General features: G+C 39.8%; 1 protein-coding gene and 1 non-coding gene across 3 annotated transcripts in view; both read right to left on the bottom strand.

The window, feature by feature from the left end:
* The window catches only part of LOC124407227 (orexin receptor type 2-like), a 36,684-nt gene extending 21,324 nt beyond the window's left edge, over positions 1-15,360 (bottom strand). Inside the window, exon 1 of one of the 2 annotated variants that reach the window (XM_046883179.1) lies at positions 14,253-15,360. In XM_046883179.1, coding sequence (XP_046739135.1) covers positions 14,253-14,723 — 471 coding nt within the window. In that variant the 5' untranslated portion in view covers positions 14,724-15,360. The remainder of the gene's footprint in view (positions 1-14,252) is intronic. The other variant, XM_046883178.1, reaches the window with a different exon arrangement.
* LOC124407824 lies at positions 6,063-6,196 on the bottom strand. The gene has a single exon (XR_006929361.1). It is a non-coding gene; the product is annotated as a U11 spliceosomal RNA (small nuclear RNA).
* Positions 15,361-21,652: the final 6,292 nt, after the last annotated feature.

Below are 21,652 nucleotides of genomic sequence, written 5' to 3'. Positions count from 1 at the left end.
CTCGATGCGCAATGAAAATGGCTTAAAAAAATCACCTGGCTTTCCATAGGATTTGAAAGTATTCGAGACTTCTCGATACTTATCCTTAAGTTTATAACTCAAAATGGTTACTCCAAATTTCACATTTTAGCACACTACAAATATGCTTGGAATCGCAAAGTGTTTGCCGTTTTTTGAACTTCCTGAAGAACACGGCTAGGATATGTTCATTACACATCGTTGATCCAATTAAGTTATGCAGCGCACGTTCTGAACACATATCTACACCCAGTCTGCTCCAGAAGACTAATCAAACGGCGACTAGATCGAAGAAGCTCTACTTTGGTAAATGTCACCTCGAGTAATTATGTACTCACAGAGTTTAAAATACACCGTGTGTATTCATTCCTGTTATACTCAACGTGAGATCCTTCATACTCGTCGCGGCTTCCCACGTATCTTTTCGCGTTAGACCACTTCATCTCTGTTGCTCTAACTTTCTTAAAATGATAACTTCTGGATTGACTTTCGGTCGAGATCGATTAGACACATATTCCGAAGGAGAAAAGTCTTCATGTCAAATGGTATCCAAAGAGACACTCGATGATGTATCGACGTGCCAGGAAACAACCCCGATGGGTATATTTAAGCATGAAAAGAAGTTAAGAGAAGGAAAATAGCTTGCAAGTGCCATGTAAATTGAGATTAATCGGGTGCGCTGTGTTCGTCGGTACTGTCAGGCGCCAACGGTATAAGGAGATAAGAAGCTTCCTTGTTGTAACTATATATATATGTACACAACGTGTCTGCGGTTTTCGGTGCCACAACTTGGCTCCGAAAAGTTCGGACAAGCTTGCTGAGGTATTTGAGGAAAGATCCGCGAGCATATAAGAAGCTTTGGCAACTATTGAGCCGACAGCAGTTTCCCTAAGGGCTGCTGAAAGGTTCGCAGTAAGACCGCACAGAGTTTCGACGCAGCAAGGCCTCGAGGCCATCTGCAGCGCTAAGTCGGTTCCAAAACTTTGCTTATTTTCGGACTGACGTCACCGACCTCAGAAAACTCTCCGAGAACGATTGGTCTTGGGGAAATCTTTCCGGATTTGACTTAGTCTGGATTTTCATGGGCAGCAAAATGCTGGCTCGTTCTTGGCCAATAAGCAAGCCCAGAAAATAGGTAATTCGCATTCACCGCGCACCGGGTAGCGCCATAGTCCGTTTTATAGGGACTCTAGGTAATGCTTTCTACTTTATTGGCATTCCTATTGGTCGAAAACTCGGCTGCAAAATACTTAGGGGAACCGAAATGGTCTCTGTGGTCTCGTGGTGATCAGCTTTGTGGTTCGTTACCGCCTCTCATGTGACATATTCGATAGTCACTGTGCTTCTTCACCAGAATGGTTCGTTATACCTTGAAAAGGCCTTTTCAATTCCAGAATCATTTAACTAGAATTAGAGAATCATTCACGTGCAGTAGGAAGTAGCCGGATACGTATAAGACACTAAACAGGAAACACCCGGCGACGTAATTTTGTTTCCAATTTCCAAAGTTTGAGAAAAACAAGAGGCAGATTATCCGTGTAGGAGGTGAATTCGCATGTGTTCGTTCACCCTCCGCGTTCCTCGACAAACTCCCTTCTGTTCTGTTAAGCGTTCATGGAGGCCTGCAAGCCCCTAAGATACGACGTTCCAATCGACTGGAACACCTTGCACATTACACGCCTCGCAATCGTATCTCCATTGTGTGTAACCATAATGCACAATGTTGTTCCGTGATGGGGAAGGATGTATATTCGACCATATTGTCGTCCTACATTCCGGTACCTACCTCTTCATTACTGCAAAGGTTAATCAGTCAAACCAAACCGGAAAGTTAGCATTTCTGATATTGTAGTGGGGCTGGAATTTATGCCGCAGGAATTTATGTGCGATTTGGAAATGCTTCGGTCTTTGATCTGGTTTCAGTGAATGTCCCAGGCTTTCAATTACCGCTTCTCGAGGTACCGAACATGCTTTTTACTGCTTCAGCCTCCCCCTGCACACCCAAAATCTGGTCCCTTAATGATTTATTATAGAGCTTCTCAGCGATCCAAGGATCGGGACCGAGCAACAGGTAGCTCTGTATAGGTTGTTGCGATAGTAACTTATTTAAGCGATATTAAACACCGCGTCGCCGTTTATTGATTGGATAAAGTGTTTACCTGGGAAAGACTGCCTCAAAGTACAGAGGCTTCAATCTTCCCCACCTCGAGTGGTTTCCAATTGGCGATTAAAACTTTGCGGGTTATGCACTTTGCCTGAACGCCACGAACGATTTATAAACTTTCTGATCAGCGGAATTTTATCGCATGGTGTGCAGTAAATATGGAATCACTGTCAAGGATCCGTTATACTTATGCTTTTTCACGTTTTTTGCAATTTCATCATCTCTGGTTACTTATTTTTCTAGTATTTTCATTTCTTCGAATATTTTCATTTAGCTAAACATTTTGCCAGAAACGTAATTAAAAAAGAGTTTCTAATATTTGATCGTACCATGAATGAAACGATGAAGAAATCGAGAACGGCAGATCTAATTATCTAATCACAACTGTGTTATATATGCTAAGCTGGTTGTATTTCGAGTGACGTGTCTAGTTTTTACGGCGACTTGAATGTACTTTCCCAAAATTTCGAATTCCAATGTTATGGTATAAAAATATACATTGTATGGTTTACAGAGATTAGCTGACCAGATAGATACGGATAAAAATAAAAAGGTGAGTTTTTGAATGAATTGAAACTATTTCGCGAGGCGGGCTATAGAAGAAGACTTCCAAATATTTAGTTTGGAGTGTTCAACAAAGCGGTACTGAAAAAACACACAAGACACGTTGCGATTACGAAATAGTTCGTGCGAAGCTCCTCCGAAATCTCGGGTTCACTTATTATAGTGCTACCGCGCATATTAGAACGCATGTTGTAACAATTTATTTCACCAAAACCTTAACTTAGCCGTTGTTGAGTTTATAGTTTCATAGCCTGTGGGCGCGTCCATTAATCATAAGTTTATAGTGTGTCTATTTATAATATTTGCACCTTTAGAGGCCCACACAAAAATTTGATAAACGACAAGTTAGGCTTAATGCACGGCGAAAAATTCACGTCATTGAAATTTGAGAGTGATAATTCTGCAAATCACACCCAATGTTCTCAGGTCTGAAATCATTTTAAATTTCGAGTCGTTTTCTGCGATGAACCCTTAATTCTGTCTGAACTTGAACTGAATAAATACCACAACGAATGTTACACCGTTACGTATCGTAAATATTTTACAATTAACATTTCTGTAATCACACAAGCTTGACACGAAAAAGCTCATGTTTGATACTCGTCGTCATGACAACGAAATCAAAAGCTCAGGCTAGCCACGGACAGAAATAACTAGGAGAAACAAATAAAGACTAGTTCAACTTAGGAGAGTTGAGAGTTTCATTCATTTTTCCAGATTTTGAGATATGAATGTATGTGCTTATATAACCTAAGCAATAATACACCCACGATGGTGAAATCAAATTACTGCTACAAGATTTGCCAGAATTCCGGAAACCTCGTTGTCGGGATCATTTCTTCACTGATTCCGATTCCGAAAGACAGAAGAGGTCATAATTAGATACTGAATTAGCTAGGTTTCTCTGGCAGCTGATTGTCGTGTGTTCCAGTCATCGACTGATAAGCGGATTTGCTTTCACATCACGAGCCATTCGATTCCTTCCAATGAACCAAGCGAGGCAGCCAAGTACGATAATTGACTCCAGGATCTATCGCATGAGCTGTTTCATTGCTTCGAGACAGTCTTTGGTTCACTAATGAGTCAAGTTTCCAGGGTCCGAAATACTGCGCACAATTAATTGCGTACCTTATCTGGCTATTCAGTTGCGAGAAGCAAGCTTCAAATAGGATTTTTCTTTATCCACAATTTCCCAAAAGTGTGAGTCCCAATTCGAAAGATACAGGAGTATCAAAAGACACGAGCTACATCCGGCCACTAATCGTAAGCAGATTGTCTTCCGTTTCAATGGTTTTTTTTTTGGTACTCTCTAAATTTGAATTAGTGAAAATTTACTGATGTCCAGTTATAAGGATACCGCTGAAACAAACCATTATATGTGTGTACAATGGAAATCAGTGAATGCACTGTATTATACTCATAACTGGAAGTCAGTGAGTTTTCAATAATTCAAATTTAGAGGTTTACAAGAAAGACGCCGTGACCTGAATTCCCTTGTCTTATCTAACTCACTCTTTGGCATGTCATTATTATTATAACAAAGCATTTATTATACCCCAAAAGATCCAAAGATGTGCTCGACCCTCTTATTGCCGAAGACAAGTTTTGTCCTCGCCCTCGCCTTTGAAGAGGTCGTTCTAATCGGGGAGCGACGGGCTTTACGCCAGGTGTCAAAAAAAAAAAAACAATTCAGTATTCTCTTTGCGCCGAAAGCCTCTTTCTCAGCGGCTGGATAGTGTGATTATATATATATGTATACCGATTTCGCTAGATGTCTGACAAAAGAGAAGTCTCTCGCCTCACGATGCCTCAATTTGTCGTTTTTGTTCTTATTTTCACCCGCAATCTCGAGCTGCTTTTTAAACTCCGCAATCGTGATCTCGAAATCGGCTCGAATCCAGTCGACAGTGGCTGGTTAACGAGGAACAATGACGCGGTAAAAATTTTTATTTCGTGAAAAAATTGTCAAAGTATGTATTCCGTATTAGGAGACAAAATCGAGTGACGAAATATGCGAATCGTCAAGCGGGATCGACTGAGCGGGAAGCTTGAATCCTAATAAGGCGCATCGGGTGATTAGACGCATTTGACATCTGCGTTTTGCAGTTCAGTGGGCTCAACAATCGAGTTGAATTACAACAAAGAGACAATTTGCCAGCATGCAGCGAAGCCGGTTTCTATTCGTGAATAAGTTAATGCGCGACGTAACTGACACAAGGGAGGTTGTTATTGCATCGCAGCTCACCGAGTGGATAGCCACTTTATCCCTGTGCCTGCTGCAGTCTTGAACTTCCGCTCAACCTGAAACTAGGCTCTCAATCAGTCTCGTCAATGTTAATCTGTGAGAAGCTGTAGCCAGTCGCCGGAGCCAAACGCAGTTGTTATTCCTCCGATCAGAATCTTGCCAAAGTGGCATGATTATGGGTTTCAATCTACTTGAATAACATTCTTTTCTTCAAGCTTTTATAACCGCCTCGATACCTTCGTATTATAAACCGAGTTGAGCTTCGTAGTGAGGCGAATCGCGATTCTATTTTGAATATATGCTAATTTCACTCTAAAGGTCTGGAAATCCGAGAATTCGCTTCAGTTGCTATGGGGATGAATTCTCTGCTTGAGTGAAGAATTATAAAAACATGCTAACAATAAGTAATGTCTTATGAGTATAAAAACTCGACAACGCTGCTGGGTTTCAAAATATGAAAGCTGTATTTTGCAAAGAGTATTATAAGAATTGACTCCATGTTGCGAATTATCAAAATACCGTAAATTATCAAAAAACTTTTCCCCTATTACGACTACACACTTAAATTTATGCAATTTTGGTTTCAACCACACCGTTTCAAAAAAATTGGAAATAATCAATTAATTCTTACTGATTGAATCGAGTCATGTTTGATTATTTTTTTGGACTCGATTAATCGATGCATCAATTATCCTTAGCGTATAACGTCAAATTTCAGTAAACTATTTTTCATATGTTAATTCGCAGTTGTACACAATACGATAATATTTACTAGCTACCTAACTCTAAATATTTTCGACAGCAATTTTATGTTAAAAGAATCAACTGTAACTAACTCGTATGTTTTTCGAACGGTCATTTAGGGTGTCAAAGCTCATCAAATTCCGGCGATCTCGTTACTTCAATTTGCAAAAACCCTGTCTAGTCCAGAATGTTTCTCAGACTTCGACTAAAACTCGTTCAAATTTACATTATTGAACGAGTCCATCGACATCGATGTTTCAATTCCACACACTACTACCTTATTGCGAATCCTCTTCAGCTACCCCTTGATTTTCTTGCTTCAATGGAGGAGGCGCCGGTGCTAAAGTGGCAGCCAACAGCCTCACGTTATCAAAAATTACGTACTGGGTATGTCTTGATAGCCATACCCCACCGAAACAATATGTATCGGACGCGTCATTAAAGTGACGAGCACCCTTTTTATCCGACACGGCGCAGCCACTTGACTATAATATCAAGTAGCTCAATTTTATTCGCGAGAAATTCACTGGCGTTCGCCATCTGCCGGTAATCGTTCTAACTATAGACCAAACGCCTGTGAATATGCAATACGCTGCGCAATACTTGTGTGCTGCGTGTTGCACGGCGACAGCAGATAAGGGGGCATGTCTTGAATCTGCCGAAGATGATAAAAACGGAGCGGAATTTTTAGTATTCATTAACGTGTTCATTTCAAGTGTTTCAGCAAAATTCTATTCTTCATGTTGAATATTTACTACTTTTTATTTGCTTTGATATTCGTAGTTAGTGCCTATTTTCGTTCGTACGTGGAACACCTGAGATTACATGCCTCTGTATACAGCAAATATATTCACACATTGTATTCAAGTTGGTTCTCCTCGTGCTTTGATAACCTTTAACCACTGTTTCGAACAAATTTGCTCATAATAACCAGCATAAGCTAACGTTATAATCTACGATAGTATGTGTGCAGATCTAATTTGTTTGCTCTTTCCCCGATATCAGATACTTTTTATCGCTTTGTAAACTGACATTTGGTATACACTCGTGTTTAAACCCTTCAGCCAGTCAGCCTATCGTTTTCGGTTACGGCATGAAAACCTCTGTGTTGTGCATCTATACTTTGCTGAAAATCTAGATTGGTTTCTTTTTTATAACATTGTTAAGTCCCGGTGGTTCGTTGTGGCAGCAAAAATCAATGAACAGATAAGATCAGCGATTATTTTTATGCACATCTCAAAATTTTTTAGTCTACGGATTCTAGGTAATTTCAGGATTTTTGAACGTCGAACCTCCGACCTAGTTTTCTGTTTTTCACAGTCTTCACGCGCCATTAATTACTTTGCGAATTTGATCGCATCAAAAGCATTTGCGATCAAGTGATTCGAGTGATTCGTTAAACACGTTACCCGTCACATACATACATCGACCACCTGTCAAGTGGTATTATGAAAAAAAGTCCAGCTTAGACACGAAGCAAAAACAGATGAGTTATTAATGAGATTTTATCGTACCAACTATTATGTGATAAACTAGAAAAATGTCAAAGTCGTAACATTTATAATTACTCTAGCTGATCTGTTAGAGAGAGTTTCAACAGATTGGCCACGTGGCGTTCGAAAAGAGGAGTGATTGAGTTTCGAAACTTTATGAGAGCGTCTTAAGAGGTCTCGGAGCTTTGATCTGAAGTTGGGTACTTATCCGCGGCTGCAGCCGGCATCTCTAATTCGTAATTACCATGCTTATGACTCACGAGATGAACGACTCCCTGAATTTACTCCGTAACTACATATTTCGTTTAGTCTGTAATATTCGCACGTCGCTTCGTGCGGAGGTGGAAAGTATTGAACTCGCATGTAATTATAATCGCGTATACAATGACTGATAATAAATGTTCATTTCTGGAAGGGCGGCGCGTTATATATACGCTGCTATAGTTAACGCAAAAGTTAACGGCTTCAGCGAAGGGATGTACAAAGACTCTTAGCGATGTCTTCTACGTCCAGGGTGGAAGTTCACCCTCTAGTTTTCCGCCAGCAATATCGTTATTGAAAGAAGCTTTGTGCAGGTCCAAAATTATGGATTGACGGATTCTACCCTTCAGATTGTTCAATTTTCTCGATAATCTTTTGATCGCCGATAATATTGTGTTTAATCCTTTCAGTGACGAAATTCAGTTTTTTTTTTGGTACGAAAGTCAAGAAAAAAATTCAGAATTTTCTATGGAATATAACAAAAAATGACAAATAATTAAGGAAGAAAAAGGTACCACTATTCTGGCTTCTGTGACTGAAAGGATTAAGGATATCACTCACTGCGATGCGCGATGGGCGCTGAGCGACATGCGACCTCAAGATATCAATTTGGCGAAAAACTCTTTATTTTCTTAAATTTTCTTTCGATTTTCTGTCATTGACGTTTGTCGAGCGTGAGAAAGCACCGACAACTAATTCCGCCACTGCAAGTAGTCACAGTATATAATATTGGAGAAATCAACGGTGTTCCACTTTCGTTGAATGGGTCGGGCACTCGATGGCCAATTCAATTCTGTATCGTGAACGCCGCTGCGTGTCGATATAGCGCGACTTCACACAGTTGAAAATTTATCTTTACATGTGTGTATGTACATATATACCACATATCTCATGCCTCACAATGCCCCCCTCCCCCCCCCCCCGCCGCCGTTTTATCATTCTCACTCTCTCACTCTCCCTCACTCTCTCTCTGCAGTTGTCCCGGATTTTATTATGTTCTCTGCACTCTATAACATTCTTACACTCTGCACGGCTCAAATCTATTGGGTTTTATGCACACCGCACCGAGAGGCTGCAGCAGAGGTCAAAACTTCACGTCGAAATCAATTATTGTATATACTTTTATAGCGATCATGTTACGGATCGCTTATACGTATATACGAATGAAAAATGTAATCTATAAAAATTCGTTCATTTTTTTTTTTTTTGATTCTTTAGATTTTTTACAAAAATCATGAGACAGAGGGTGGATTTGATAATCCAATCTGAATTTATACAACGGATGAGATAACGCGATGAACTATAAGGTACGTAGCGGATGATAAGCGGTTCCATTTGTTATTAATTTTTTCACCTGCATATTTGATGTACGATCGAAAGTTCATAATTAGTGACACGCACCGATGTCAAATTACCTTCAAATTTGAACGAGTATTATGAATATTATAGTAGTACTTTATCTATAAATTATCTACTCGAAAATTAATTCATTGTTTATCACAGTTAGCGCAGAATGCCAAATTCTTGTGATTACGATGAATTTGTCTTGCGAGTTTAAAAAAAAAAATAGAAAAACTAACTCTGCTCGTTGAATAAATTTTAAGTACGACTACGCAATATTTATTGCTGCGACGTTTGTTCGAGGAAAGGATCAGTCGCAATACCCTCAAGACTCTTGTTCCTCGCAGAATAAATATTGGCCATTGGTGAACATTCTTCGGACCGTCAAACCTATCCGTTAGAACAGCAGGTCAAGCTTAACGTGATTCTAAGCGATGTTTGCAAAAAGTTTGAGCCTCCAAGTTTGCGAAATTAAAAGCATCCTAAGAATCACAATTCGCACGTTGTTCGTCCTCTTTCGCGAACGGCTTTGAAAGTTGAGAATTCTTGAGTGTTTTCTATTAACTCGTTGCGTCGCAAATGTTACCGACTTGGGTGAAATTGCGAGGCTCGAAATAAAGGTCTATAATCCAACGGAATTCCAGTACCTAAACGCAGTATACTGTGTATTGAAAGTCGATTGAATTCGAGCAAAAAGGAATATCAGAGTAAGAACGCGAATTACCATTCGTACGAGTTCCCGAACTTTTCTCCGATGGCTTCTTCCTTGCAGGTGCCGAAGTCTTTCAAGCGAGCCTACCGCTTCGAAAATAGAATACTGAGCGAACTTGTAGCCCCTATTCAAGAGAAAGAATTTTTTTTTAGGTCAGATGAAATTTTAGTTCCTGAAAAAATTGCAGTGGCGATATTTTCAGCATCATAAGTTCCTCCGAGAACAAAGTATCCGAACTAACGATAAGTGAATGACGAGATGATTACATCATTAAATTTGAACTTATGGGTATTTTGGTAATTTTATTTTCATCGATTACCCGCGTTCAGGTCTGCAGCAGTGCTAAACTTTCGAATAATTAGATCGGCGTAGGGTATAATAGCTGATGAGGTCAAACCTCTGGAGAATGTGACGTCAAAGAAATTTACGGGATTTCTGGTTACATCCAATTTCGATTTTGGCCCTTATTGGGAATGGTTTAATCCGAAATGACGACCCTCGACTAATTAATTCACGACTAATTCTCCTTTGAGAAACTTTGGGGTCTGAAAATCAGCGTCAATCTGTGTTTGCATTTTCAGAAGGCGGTTCTGGTTCAGACGTTTCTTAGTTTCAAGCTCATTGTAAAAAAATTTCACCCCGCCAAATAACGGAGAAATCAAATCTACACGTAATTAATTACTAAAGACGCCGTTCAAACGCTCAAGATCGGTGTTACATCAGAGTGTAAGCGTAATTGAATATCTCTAGCGTTCAGAAACGATTGAAGATTAACCTGTCAGCAACGGTGCGTGTCGTGAGATATTGAACTCCGTCACGGTACGCCTCATCTGACATTTGAATAAGAGGGGGAAAAGTAAGAGGAAGAATAAGATGAAAAGATGGAAAGCGAGCGAATATCATCAGTAAAAAATTGCACACCCACACAACGCTTGGCGGTATATCAGATACATTCGTTCTAGTCGCAAAATTGTCGACGACACTTTAATTACTGTGGATACACGAGTTTTGCATTATTATATACGAACCAAAGACATGTTGAAACAAATTCTGCACTAGTGAGTCACGAGCCCGTTACCGTTGCAGCTATTTTCAAAAACAGCTAACCGCGTGACAATAGCTTCACTGGATATTTTAGAAACGTATATATAACGCGTTACGCCGAGCGGTTTTACCTCCCGAACATTACACTGTTCATCGAAAATAATTATTATCGCTGCTGTTTTGCACTTGCAGCAAGTTATTCGACTATTTGGCATTGCATCTGCACTCGCGGTGAAGTAACTCGTGCCTGTGCACTCGGTAAATTTGACCGCGTAAGAAATTTTATTTCGAATTGCTCACGCGTTTTAAGTCGAAAATATTTCACTTTCTATTGCTTACAGGTGATTGATTCCATCTCACGAGAGAATCTTCACAGTAGCTCAGTCTCGCTGTTATACCATAGAAATTTTCATCAGGAGAAAGGAACCCCTCGATGAAATATCACCTGCACACCTTGAATCTACGATCGGAGCAAATGAGGCGGCGAAATTGTTCAACCAACCCCTCTTTCTGTAACCCCGTATCATGGTCGCATGTTATATGTAACATTTACACTATATATATGGTGCTGCCAAAACTGTGAATTGATATCAGAGCTCCCACAAATTTTTCAACAAAAATCTCCAAACGCCTAGATATATAGGCAGGATTTTTTTCACTTCACGGTTATTTTTCGATCGTGTACAGCTTTTGACAGTAATTGATCGAGTAGTGAAAACGTTTTGAAATACTGCTAAATTGAGAAACGAACAAACCAAAGATGCAAAAGAAAGAAAAGTAACTTTGTCAAACTGAATGCTTAAGTATCCTGTTGTTCGTAAGTACGAATCGAATTTAGTTTAGGTAATCCACGGAAATGGAGTACGGAGGAAAAAGAGGCGGAACGAAATGAGAAAACGAGTTTCAAACTTCGATACGTTGACACATTTTTTAACCTACGTGATCATTATTAAGACGAAACCATTAATCGACTGCTATCTTCGAAAATTAGTGCAGGTGTGAAATTTAAATTAGTGTTAACACCGAAACTTCAGACTCTGACAAGTTTTATCGAAATTTAAACAGTTTCCAATAACGAAGTTCAGGGAGTGTACCTACTTTCGAACGGATAAGCCGAGCGACCCTCAGCGGGATCTTGACTCTCATTAAACAAGCTCATTTCTTCTTGCTTTCGTTGTTCTTGCGAATTTTAAACTGTCAATTAAAGTTTATCGCCAACTAATTCGACCAGTTCATTCGAACGAACTCCTTATCGTATAATTCATTACTAACTTTTCACCCCAAACAATGAAATACTCTGTACTCAGTAATCAGTTCACAGATTGGAAATAAGCGCCTTATGGTGTTAGGCTGCAGGTTCTTTGAAGAGGAGTAGGTCAAATCTTTGACGATTGAGCAGGACTCAAGCGCCAGTAGTAAAACGGTTCAATAAATGATGACCTGATGGTCGTTTCACATTTTTTCCCTCCGTCCGATCTGACTCAATCCTCTTATCAGCTTCCAATCGGAATACCTTTACCACCGCAACTGTTGTATTCTCATCGAGAGTTATTTCCAGGTCAAAACACAAACAATATGTGCGTGAAGTTGAGTTTCTGCGCATTTTCGGTCTGCTAGGTAAGGCAATGAATTTCACCGCACACAATGCGGTGACTTGTGTTACTGCCGAGTTACGATGGGCCAGGATTTCCTAATTACCCTACGCGCCTACAATACGAACTGGTGTCAGTTACTCACATGACTCTGGGTCAACCCCAAACCATTTCATAAATATACCCGACCATGTAAATTCTCCCCTAGTCGTACTAACGAAAGAGCCGTCAAGTCACAGTTTACACCTCAAACAAGCTCCGTACAATGAACGGCATCAGGTTGACATAGAAAAGAAAATTGCAAGGTGGAGAATAAGAGCTGATTCATTTCCGTCGCGCGATTTTCATTCCTGATCCATGTCTCGGGCATACACTCACGGACTCTTTTGAAACGATGTGGCTTTTGAAACTTTACTGATTTCTATGAGTGTCAAGCTTCTCAAGTTTCGAACGAGTAAGAATACAAATTGAATTCACTTCGGTATGAAGAATAATATTCCGTTCCAATTTCCGCGTGAAAGCTCAAAGAGTTTGACTTCTATTATAAACTCACTGCATCTTCTCTGCAATGCATTGCACAAACACAATTGTTCTTTGCACGTATTCACTTCAACAGTTTGATTTATCCAGAGTTACTGAGACAGTTTAAGTGCGGGAGAATTTACGCGTATAACTACTTGTTTCGATCTGAGTTTGACGTGAAATTTCAGTGCAAAATAGAGCCTTTTCCTCGAGTGTCACTCGCTTGCTACAAAACAAGACCAATTTCACTTTACGCAGGCAGGGGAGAGTGAAGTTGAATGGGGAAATCGCGATCCTTCATCTACTCTTGGGCGGGATGAAGGAAAACACTTTAACTCTGAAGGGTCCCCGAATCTCCGGTCTATGGCTACAATATCACTGACAATAAGAAGAATTGCGCGATGACAATTAAACGTCCTCTGCCCGCAGCAAGAAAATCAAGAAGCTTAAAAGGGGGAGAAACGACTCGGATAAAGGCTTATAAAACTGAATCTCTTCCAAAGAAAGCGCTTCCGGCGAAAAGAAGAGGACAGAAAATCGCGGTGTATTCTGTATTCGACTGGCAATTTAGAAACGTCGAAAACAAATCACAAAGGACTTATCGCGACCTTGTTCCGCCTGGAAATTTCACCCGCTAGAATTTCAAACCTAGAATATGAGCATGAAACTGGCTTTCTTAGAGCTTCGTCATGTTTTCACAATTCTGTTCCACGTTTCAAATCTGTCGTTCAGAACTCTGAACTTCGGGGTGAAACGATTTCCGCAATCTTGTGCGATTTGCAAAGAAAATTTACAGCGGCGAAACAATCTTTGATAAGTAATAGGTGTTTACATATAATACGTAGTTAACTACTTCACTGTTTGATTCATTGTGAAAGCTAGCTTTATACTCGAGTTCCGCAGTATACTTATACTATATTACGTGTCTACCTCATCCTCAGATTTCTGATATTCCGATTAATTTCGACTTTTTACAGTTTCCAAGGTGTACTCACAGATTCCCAAGTTTCCTCAGCCACGAAGAGGTCCGCGAAAGAGTTTCGATTATTTATTCACCTATTTATTCATTCGACCATATGAATTCGCGGTAATTGATGCCAAACAACCGATGTGCAGATATCCTATTCGTTACACTTTCTACGACCGTACGATACAGCTGTGCGGGTAGATATGGACGTCATAATCTCTCCACGTTTATTCCCGTCTTTTTTTAGCCCACGGCTTAAGGTCCACCTTCCCACTCGCCTATTGGTTTATTTATAAAAGCATATACACGAGAATTGGCATAGCCACTTCCATGCACATACCAGAGGGGTGTAAGAAAACGGCCAATTTGTTAACAGCCACTAAAGGCCCCGACGGTATAACGAGTATTTTGGTCCTTAGCAGGCAAGGATCTGAACCTGCAAAATTGCACGTTTCAGGAAATTTCAACCCCGAGCTGGCAGGATTTCCGCTACTAACAGCCACGCAAGACAGTAATTACCCCGATAAGTGTTAAGAAATGTCCTGTTACACAAATTGTTGGAACCAGCGTGATAAGTGCACTCACCTGAAAGTAGGGGACGGCCTTGCAGAGTCTGAGGCCAAGGAACCAAGTCTCGGTGACGTCCCAGACGACGGTTGGAGGCAGGCAGATCAGGATGACGAGGAGATCGGCGACCGCGAGATTGACGATGAAGTAGTTGGTGACGGTCCGCATCGAGTGATTCCTGTAAACGGCGACGCATACGAGAGCATTTCCGACGAGACCGGCGACGAAAACGACACTGTGCATGGCGATCAGAATCCAATCGTTCACATCCGGAAATATGTGGTTCTCCATGAGCTCGATGTATTCATCGTCAGAAACGCAGTAGTCCGTGCAATTCGAAGTGTCATTAACGTCGTACTCGTCGGTCGTCACGTCGTTGTACATCATCTCATAGTCTGTTTCATTTACCGTCGTCACAACGGAGTTGACCAAAAACGTCATGTACATAACCGCCACCGGAAGCAAGATCATCGGGTTGATCATGGTCATCTTGGATGTTCCGCGTCTCGATATCGACACTGTTCACTAGGATTTCACCACTGATCGCATGGCACTGACACCGACGACGTTGGTACTCACTCTTCCTTATTTGTTTGGGGTGTTGCTTTGATCGCAGAGTTTCGAAAGCCTCGATAACAGCTTTTGACTGTTCGATAATCGCTAAGAGCTTCAAGGTTCACCCGATGTTCATCCGTTCAGTTCTCCTGAGAAATAATCCGCGATTCAACGTTGACGGTGTGACATTTTTCGAATATGAAATGGTGCGTGATTAAATTACTGGTATGTTCCCCGTCGCTTTGACATCTCTCGGTTTAATTACCGCACAGGAAACGTTGACGCGAATGCGGATAAAAGCTCTGGCATGAAAATGTTTGTCATGTCACTCGAAGTATGTCTGCACCGCACTTGCTGCATTGTACTCTTCTTCGTTAAATAGGTGAAATGCCATGGAGTAGGTATATTACTTCGCAACGGCTCAACTAATTAGATGTCGTTCCTGACGTCCCTGCTTGTCTCTACGATTACACGCCTCACCGTCAACCGTTTGGCTCAGCGATTTGAAGAATCAAGTCACGCTGCTGTTTCTTTCTGTTTCGTGATTATTTATTTATTTTTTCGATTTAGCCGAGGTTTTTTAACCCTGCGTGATTGGATGGACTGGCTTTAACGAAGCCGAAACAAGGGGTCGATTACCAGCCAAATTGGAGTTGTTATCGTGCTGCAGGGCATTTTCTGTTACTTTAGTACTTGCGCAATTTATTATACATTGTATTGTACGTATAACGGAGGCTGAATAATCGAATTGATGATTCAAATGAGCTCTCTCTCTCTCTCTCCCTCTCCGTGGTACTAAAATTAGGCGTTAGCTTTACCGCAATCTGTAGACTCAATTTGTACTGAATACATCAACGGCGTTGGTAGAATTTCTATTCAGATAATTCCATGGAATTTTACTCCAAGTTCGAGGGTTGGGCTACCACCTCTCGTCAATGCCTCCACCAGTTCTGATCCCTCCTGGTTTCACAGTTCGCAGAGTATAAAGTCAGTCGATCGAATTGATTTGAAATGCGGCGGACGTCCCACTGAAATAATGCATCCAAATTAGATTGACGATTGAAAAGAAGATTTCACTAAGCACGATTCACGGACGCACATAAATTTGAATCGAGGTTCTTTTTTCCACTAGGGGAATATTTTACTGCTTAAAATAAAAGACAAAATTCTGATTTCTCTCAGACAATTTATCTCCGTTATGTGATTTAGATAAAAAATATTATAAATCTGCGCTACTCTTGTATAGAGTGTTCCTGCATTTTCTTCATAAACGCTTCAGGACGATCCTTGTGGAAAAAATAAGATATCAAGTTTATCGACAAAGCTTTTTACGCTTCGATGAAATTCATCCTGCTACCTCGGAAGCAGAGATGGGATGGCATGAATGTGGCACGAGTGAGGCCCTTGAAGACGACCATTTCCTCCACTTCTCTTCAAATATGTCAGTCTCGTTTCGTTGAGCATTTTCGCCCTCTTTCGAAACGCCGAAAATCCACCAATATCATCTGCAGCAGGGGACGCGTCTAAACATTGGCGAGGAATTGACGAGAAAGTGCATGCGATGAAAAATCATAGGAATAGTGACGATTTCACGGAGAAAAAGCGTGACTGAAAACTGCTCCATTGTTGCCTGATCCGTGAACCAATTTTTGGCCAGTGCTTTATTCTTCCCGTTCGATCGTAACAATGCGGGTTAAATTCGAACTGCCTGGCATTCGAGATTTGAAAGTGTGCTCTTAATATGTACAATTGTCAGCGTGATGCGGGCTGAACTTTGGATCAATCACACTGATCTATCCTCTTTTTTCAACCTCGTGAAGTTCCACAAATATTCGCTTTATGATAAATCTTCGCGAAAGAATGCAGTTTGTTTGGATTTCGTTTTGACACCAAGGGATAAAACACTTGGATGAATCAGAAGATAGTTTTTTTTTTGTGAATGTAGATACTATAGACTTGTCTGAAACTTGTTCAATCTATTTGCGAAGCATCTTTTTCCTGCGTCAGCTTTGTTCGCTTTGGACGTAGGGAAAAGACTGGAAATCAATCACTGCTGAGAAAAATAGCTTGAATATTAACCCCTTCGTTGGCATTGTCGCAATAGTGCGTCAACCTTTATTTCCCTATTCAACTTGCTCTGACTTGAAAGCCGAGCCTCAATCTGTGGTTTTTGGGTTCGCTGAATCCGAATTTGAAGTAAAAATTTGGAAATTCAAAATGGCGCGCAAAAATTAAAAATTTTACTCGATTTAGATGAAGATTAGTACTCCGGAATTTTCGAGGTCGCTTAATACGAATCTGAACACAAAATGCAAAAACTTTTAATGGCGGACGAAAGTGCAAAAAACAGGTACCAAGATTTATCGAAATCAAACCGATTCTGCATTTTCCTCCGCCATATTGGATCTACCATTTTGATCATGTAATCAGCATCCTCAAAAGCTCCAGAGTACAAGTTTACGATGTAAAAAAAATTTTCTGCTATTTTGGACACTTTTTTTGTCGAATTCTATCTACCAACGAAGGGATTAAGAGGACATTTTCGAGAACCGAGAAAACACGCGAGTTCCTTCACACGTCGAAGGTTAAACGATGTACATATAATGGTAAGTCGATGCAAGGCTTGCATTAGCGTGCAAGATGCCAACCACAGATGCTAAACGTGCATAATAGATGCGATCTCATGACCGCAGCCAGAGCTTTTGACGCGAGTGAGTCGTTTGAGGAGGTGGAATTACGACTCGTTTCACCCGGTGCAAGGTAGACTATACCTACAGCCGCTATATTTCCGTCTAGATGTCTTGGAGGAAACCACCCGAGATCGAGACAAGTTCTAAACTGTAGCATACGGGGGGGGGGGGGGGGGGGGGGGGGGGGGGGGTTGTTTGCACGAGTGATTTCCCCGTTAACTTTGGTGAATTGTTTCGAAAATCTATGCAAATTTTCAAGGGTTTGAGACGACACGTGAACTCTCGACGGCTTGTGTTGTACAAAAATCTTAATCTTGATGAAGAGGAAAGATAAAAGCGCGGAATTTAAGTGTTGATGGAATATTCAACACCGTGAGTTGGGTGCAGCGTGCTACAAAGATTTGTAGTTTCAGATTAAAATCGAATGTCCTGACAGCTAGTCTGATGGAAAAACGTTCGCATGAATTACGTCTACCGTGAATTAAATATGACTTAAATTTTTTTTTTTTTTTTTATGTTTACTCTACGCATTAATGCTGGTCGTTATTACTTCCACTTGCTGGTTGGCGGGAAGAAGGAGTGATGAAAAGTTAAAATAAAAATCTGCACGAACACCGGTCGTAACCGTAAAACTTTTCGCAAACTTTTCGTGGGTATAGATGATGTTTCGCGAATTAAAAAGTTACTATTACCTTATTTCACGAGTTCTGAATCCCATGCAATGTCAAGTGTGTGTATAAAAATATTATATAGACTCACTACTTACTTACACAAGCTGAGAGTATTTTCGTCCAACGCTTCGCAACCCCTCTTCAAGGATTGTTACTTATTACACTCAAGGATCAGCCATAAGACACCGTAACAAAAATATGAAAAACCATAGAGCCGAAGTTTGTTCTGACAAATATTCTACAGCGTGGGATTTTACGACCCCGAGGAATCTTCAAAAAGTTTATCGCCATAGTACAGCAGGGTGCAACTCGTTTGCGCGTTGCCAGTCCTAATATGGCGAAAGGGTTCAATTTTTACGGCTTGGGGACAGGGGTTAATCGTCCAAGGATGCCGCGGTGGTTCCTCCGAAGAAATATGCGGAATGTTATCGGTATAACAGCTGGCCACCAGTGAAAAGGCGGAAGGTATGAGGCGAGTGAAAATTTGAACCATTTTTTCGACAGGCGTACGAAAACTGCGCCAACCACGTATGTAGATCAAGTTTCGAATTAATACCTCGTGGTCCAATGTGAATTTATTTTTTTATCTGTCAATCTATGCAATTCTACAACATACGTTTCATTTTTAGCAAGCAAATTCTAGTCACTATTTTTTCTAAAACTATAAGTCAGAATTTAACAATTTTAGCAAGTTTATAACGATGAAAGGTGAAGAGCGATCTATAAAAACGAGATCTGTGGCACGAAAACTGCGGAACCGTCTTGGATCACAATAAAGAAAAGGAAAAGCAAAGTGAAAGAAAAGAAAAAACAAAAATTTTTATTGTTTGAAGAAAAGACTAGTCACAGAAGAATTATCTCAAGAAATCATTTGACAATGAGCGTATAGAAAAGGCGTATTTTAATCTTGCGAATAAATGAATGTTTAAAAATAATTAGTATTTACAGTTACATTTACACCATTTATACACCCACGATTTATTTATTGTTAAACAAAAAGAAGATATATGTATATATATATATACAGTTTTCATAAAAAAAAACGGATTATTCACTTGAAGTTTGTATAATAAAACAACATTGATTAAATTTACATCTAGAAAAACAGGTTTGAACAATTTTCTTTATAGTTTACACTTAGTGTATTTAATCATAAGTTTTTCACCATTTTTATTGCGTTTATTTTCTTTCAATAGCTGAATATTTCTTCAGGCGGGGGAAAGTTTTTAACTAAATTTTCAACCGTCGTCATCCGTGTGACATAAAAATACTTTCAAACATGGTAGAAGGCAACTGCCGTCAGCGTTTGACGTCTTCGAGACATCACACATTGTAGACGGATAGCATATAGAGTAAGATGAATTTGAACCAGCATGACATGCGGAAGAGGATAAAGGAACAGAACAGACGGAACATGTTCGATACGTGTATTCAGCTTTCAATACAACGGACTATCTCGAAAGAAAACTAAAATCTATTTCCGTTTCTTGAAAACTAACGACGACGACGACGATATCGAGAATCCCAGACTTGGTTAAACCGCATTGAAATTCGATAGTCTAACATTTTTCGGATTTTCACGCTGTATAACCTGTGGTTTACTATTCACAGAAACGGAGCTTGCTACGCATTATAGAATTTTTTTTAACTGAATTTCCGTATGAAAGAATTTTAAAGAATCGTAGCTTAACGGTCGAAATGATTAAATTTGTAGAGAACAAAAATGAGGTTGAAGTTTGTATGACGATAAATAAGCGATTGTTACACTATTTCAAATCGGGGTAACATTCCTTTGAATAAGGTCTAAACGCGAGTTTTTGCCGAGCGAAAATTTTTCCAGAGGCACAGAATTTTTAAACCAAGTCTGTGAAATGAGGTGAAATTCAGTAGATAAACCCTAGAATAAATAAAAAAATATCTCACATTTAATCTTGAAACTCGACACCATCAAAGCCATTGTAAAATTGTAAATAATGATTTTGTTGATTTTCCATAAATTAAGTTACATTTCGTTCATATCTTGCTTACTCGTCAATAATCCGTTCTACCCTAACATTCGCAAATATATATTCCAAAGTTCGCGGAACTGTGAATGAGGGCTCGGTGAAAGTTCACCTCTAAGTGTCGTTTCGAAATCTTTTTTGATGAATAAATCAGAGCTCAACCCAGGTGTAATCGAAAGAACAGTATAACAAAGCACCTAAAAAATAATTAATTTCATCGACATAGGCGGTAAGCTTCCACCTGCGACATACAAGGGTAGGAACAGCTGTAAATTGAAACCGAAGTAAGTGCACACTCGACCCTTCTCAAGAGAAAGTGACGGTGATTAATAAACGATCAGACTCAAATCTTTTCTCTGTTGGTATAATAAGATGGATAATAAAAACGACTGGACCTGTGCAAATTTCAAAGACGAGGAAAAAAATCTGATGATCTAGAGTTCGAAATTAGAGAACGTGATCGACAAAGACTAGAAAAAACGAGGTTGGCGGGGATCAGATCCAGTCTGAGAGTAGGTAACGAATTAATTTCTATACGTAAATAAGAAATTTCACTTCTATTTCCCATTATTATCATAATTATAATAATAATTATTAATATCGTTTCTTTTGCTCGGTATTAATTTATAATTTACCAAGCAATTTCCAACGAACATCAAATAGACTTTATAAATTAGTATGGTATATTGTCCGTTCATTTAAATAGACATTCCTGAAGAACTGAAAATGGTTCCGAATTAATTATCGGCTTTATACAATTCACGGTAGTATATATAATAATGTGGTAATGAACTGGGGATATTTCACGGCTTACCCCAAAATCGACTGAGCATTCAGTGAAATCTATGGAATTGTTTTGCCCAATCAAAAACGTGCGATTGTAGACGAGGCATTTTGGCCAAAAAGCGTAAAAACACAGAGCTCGCCGAACGAATTTTTTGAAACCCCATTTTTACGCGAAAGAATCAGTTATTTGCAGAAAAAGTGAACTGCGTCGAGGCGAAAATACCGGCTCTTTTTACAAATGTGTAATAGTTTTAATTGGAAGCTCTGTAATTAGAATATCGAAGCCTTCTACCGAAGCGTATGATCATGAGCAGTAATTAGTGCGGAAAATCAGAATCAAAGTGGTACATAGAAAATTCTATACATCGCTTTGTAATTCACGAAACAAGATTCAAACTTAACGTGACATATGTTTCTCCAAAAAAGGCAATAATTATATCGAAAATCAACGACACGAGATGATAATTATAACTAACTCGACAAGAGTTGAAACATTTGAGAATGCATCGTTACTATTAAATGTTATGAATTTCTTGGGCGGTTGTTTATAAATGAAAACGATTAGATTTGTCGTTTTTATTTTTTGCTACGCTTGTTCTGCCGCTGACGCGAATCTCTTCCGCGCGACGAACTTGCATCAAGATTAAAGCCGACCTTGAAACTTGAATTTATGAGTTTCAATTACGCCAGCCATGGTGCAGCACGCTTTGCAC

Source organism: Diprion similis, chromosome 6 (assembly GCF_021155765.1).
Source record: "Diprion similis isolate iyDipSimi1 chromosome 6, iyDipSimi1.1, whole genome shotgun sequence".
NCBI classification, from domain to species: Eukaryota; Metazoa; Arthropoda; class Insecta; order Hymenoptera; family Diprionidae; genus Diprion; species Diprion similis.
This window is presented reverse-complemented; position numbering and strand designations above follow the sequence as displayed.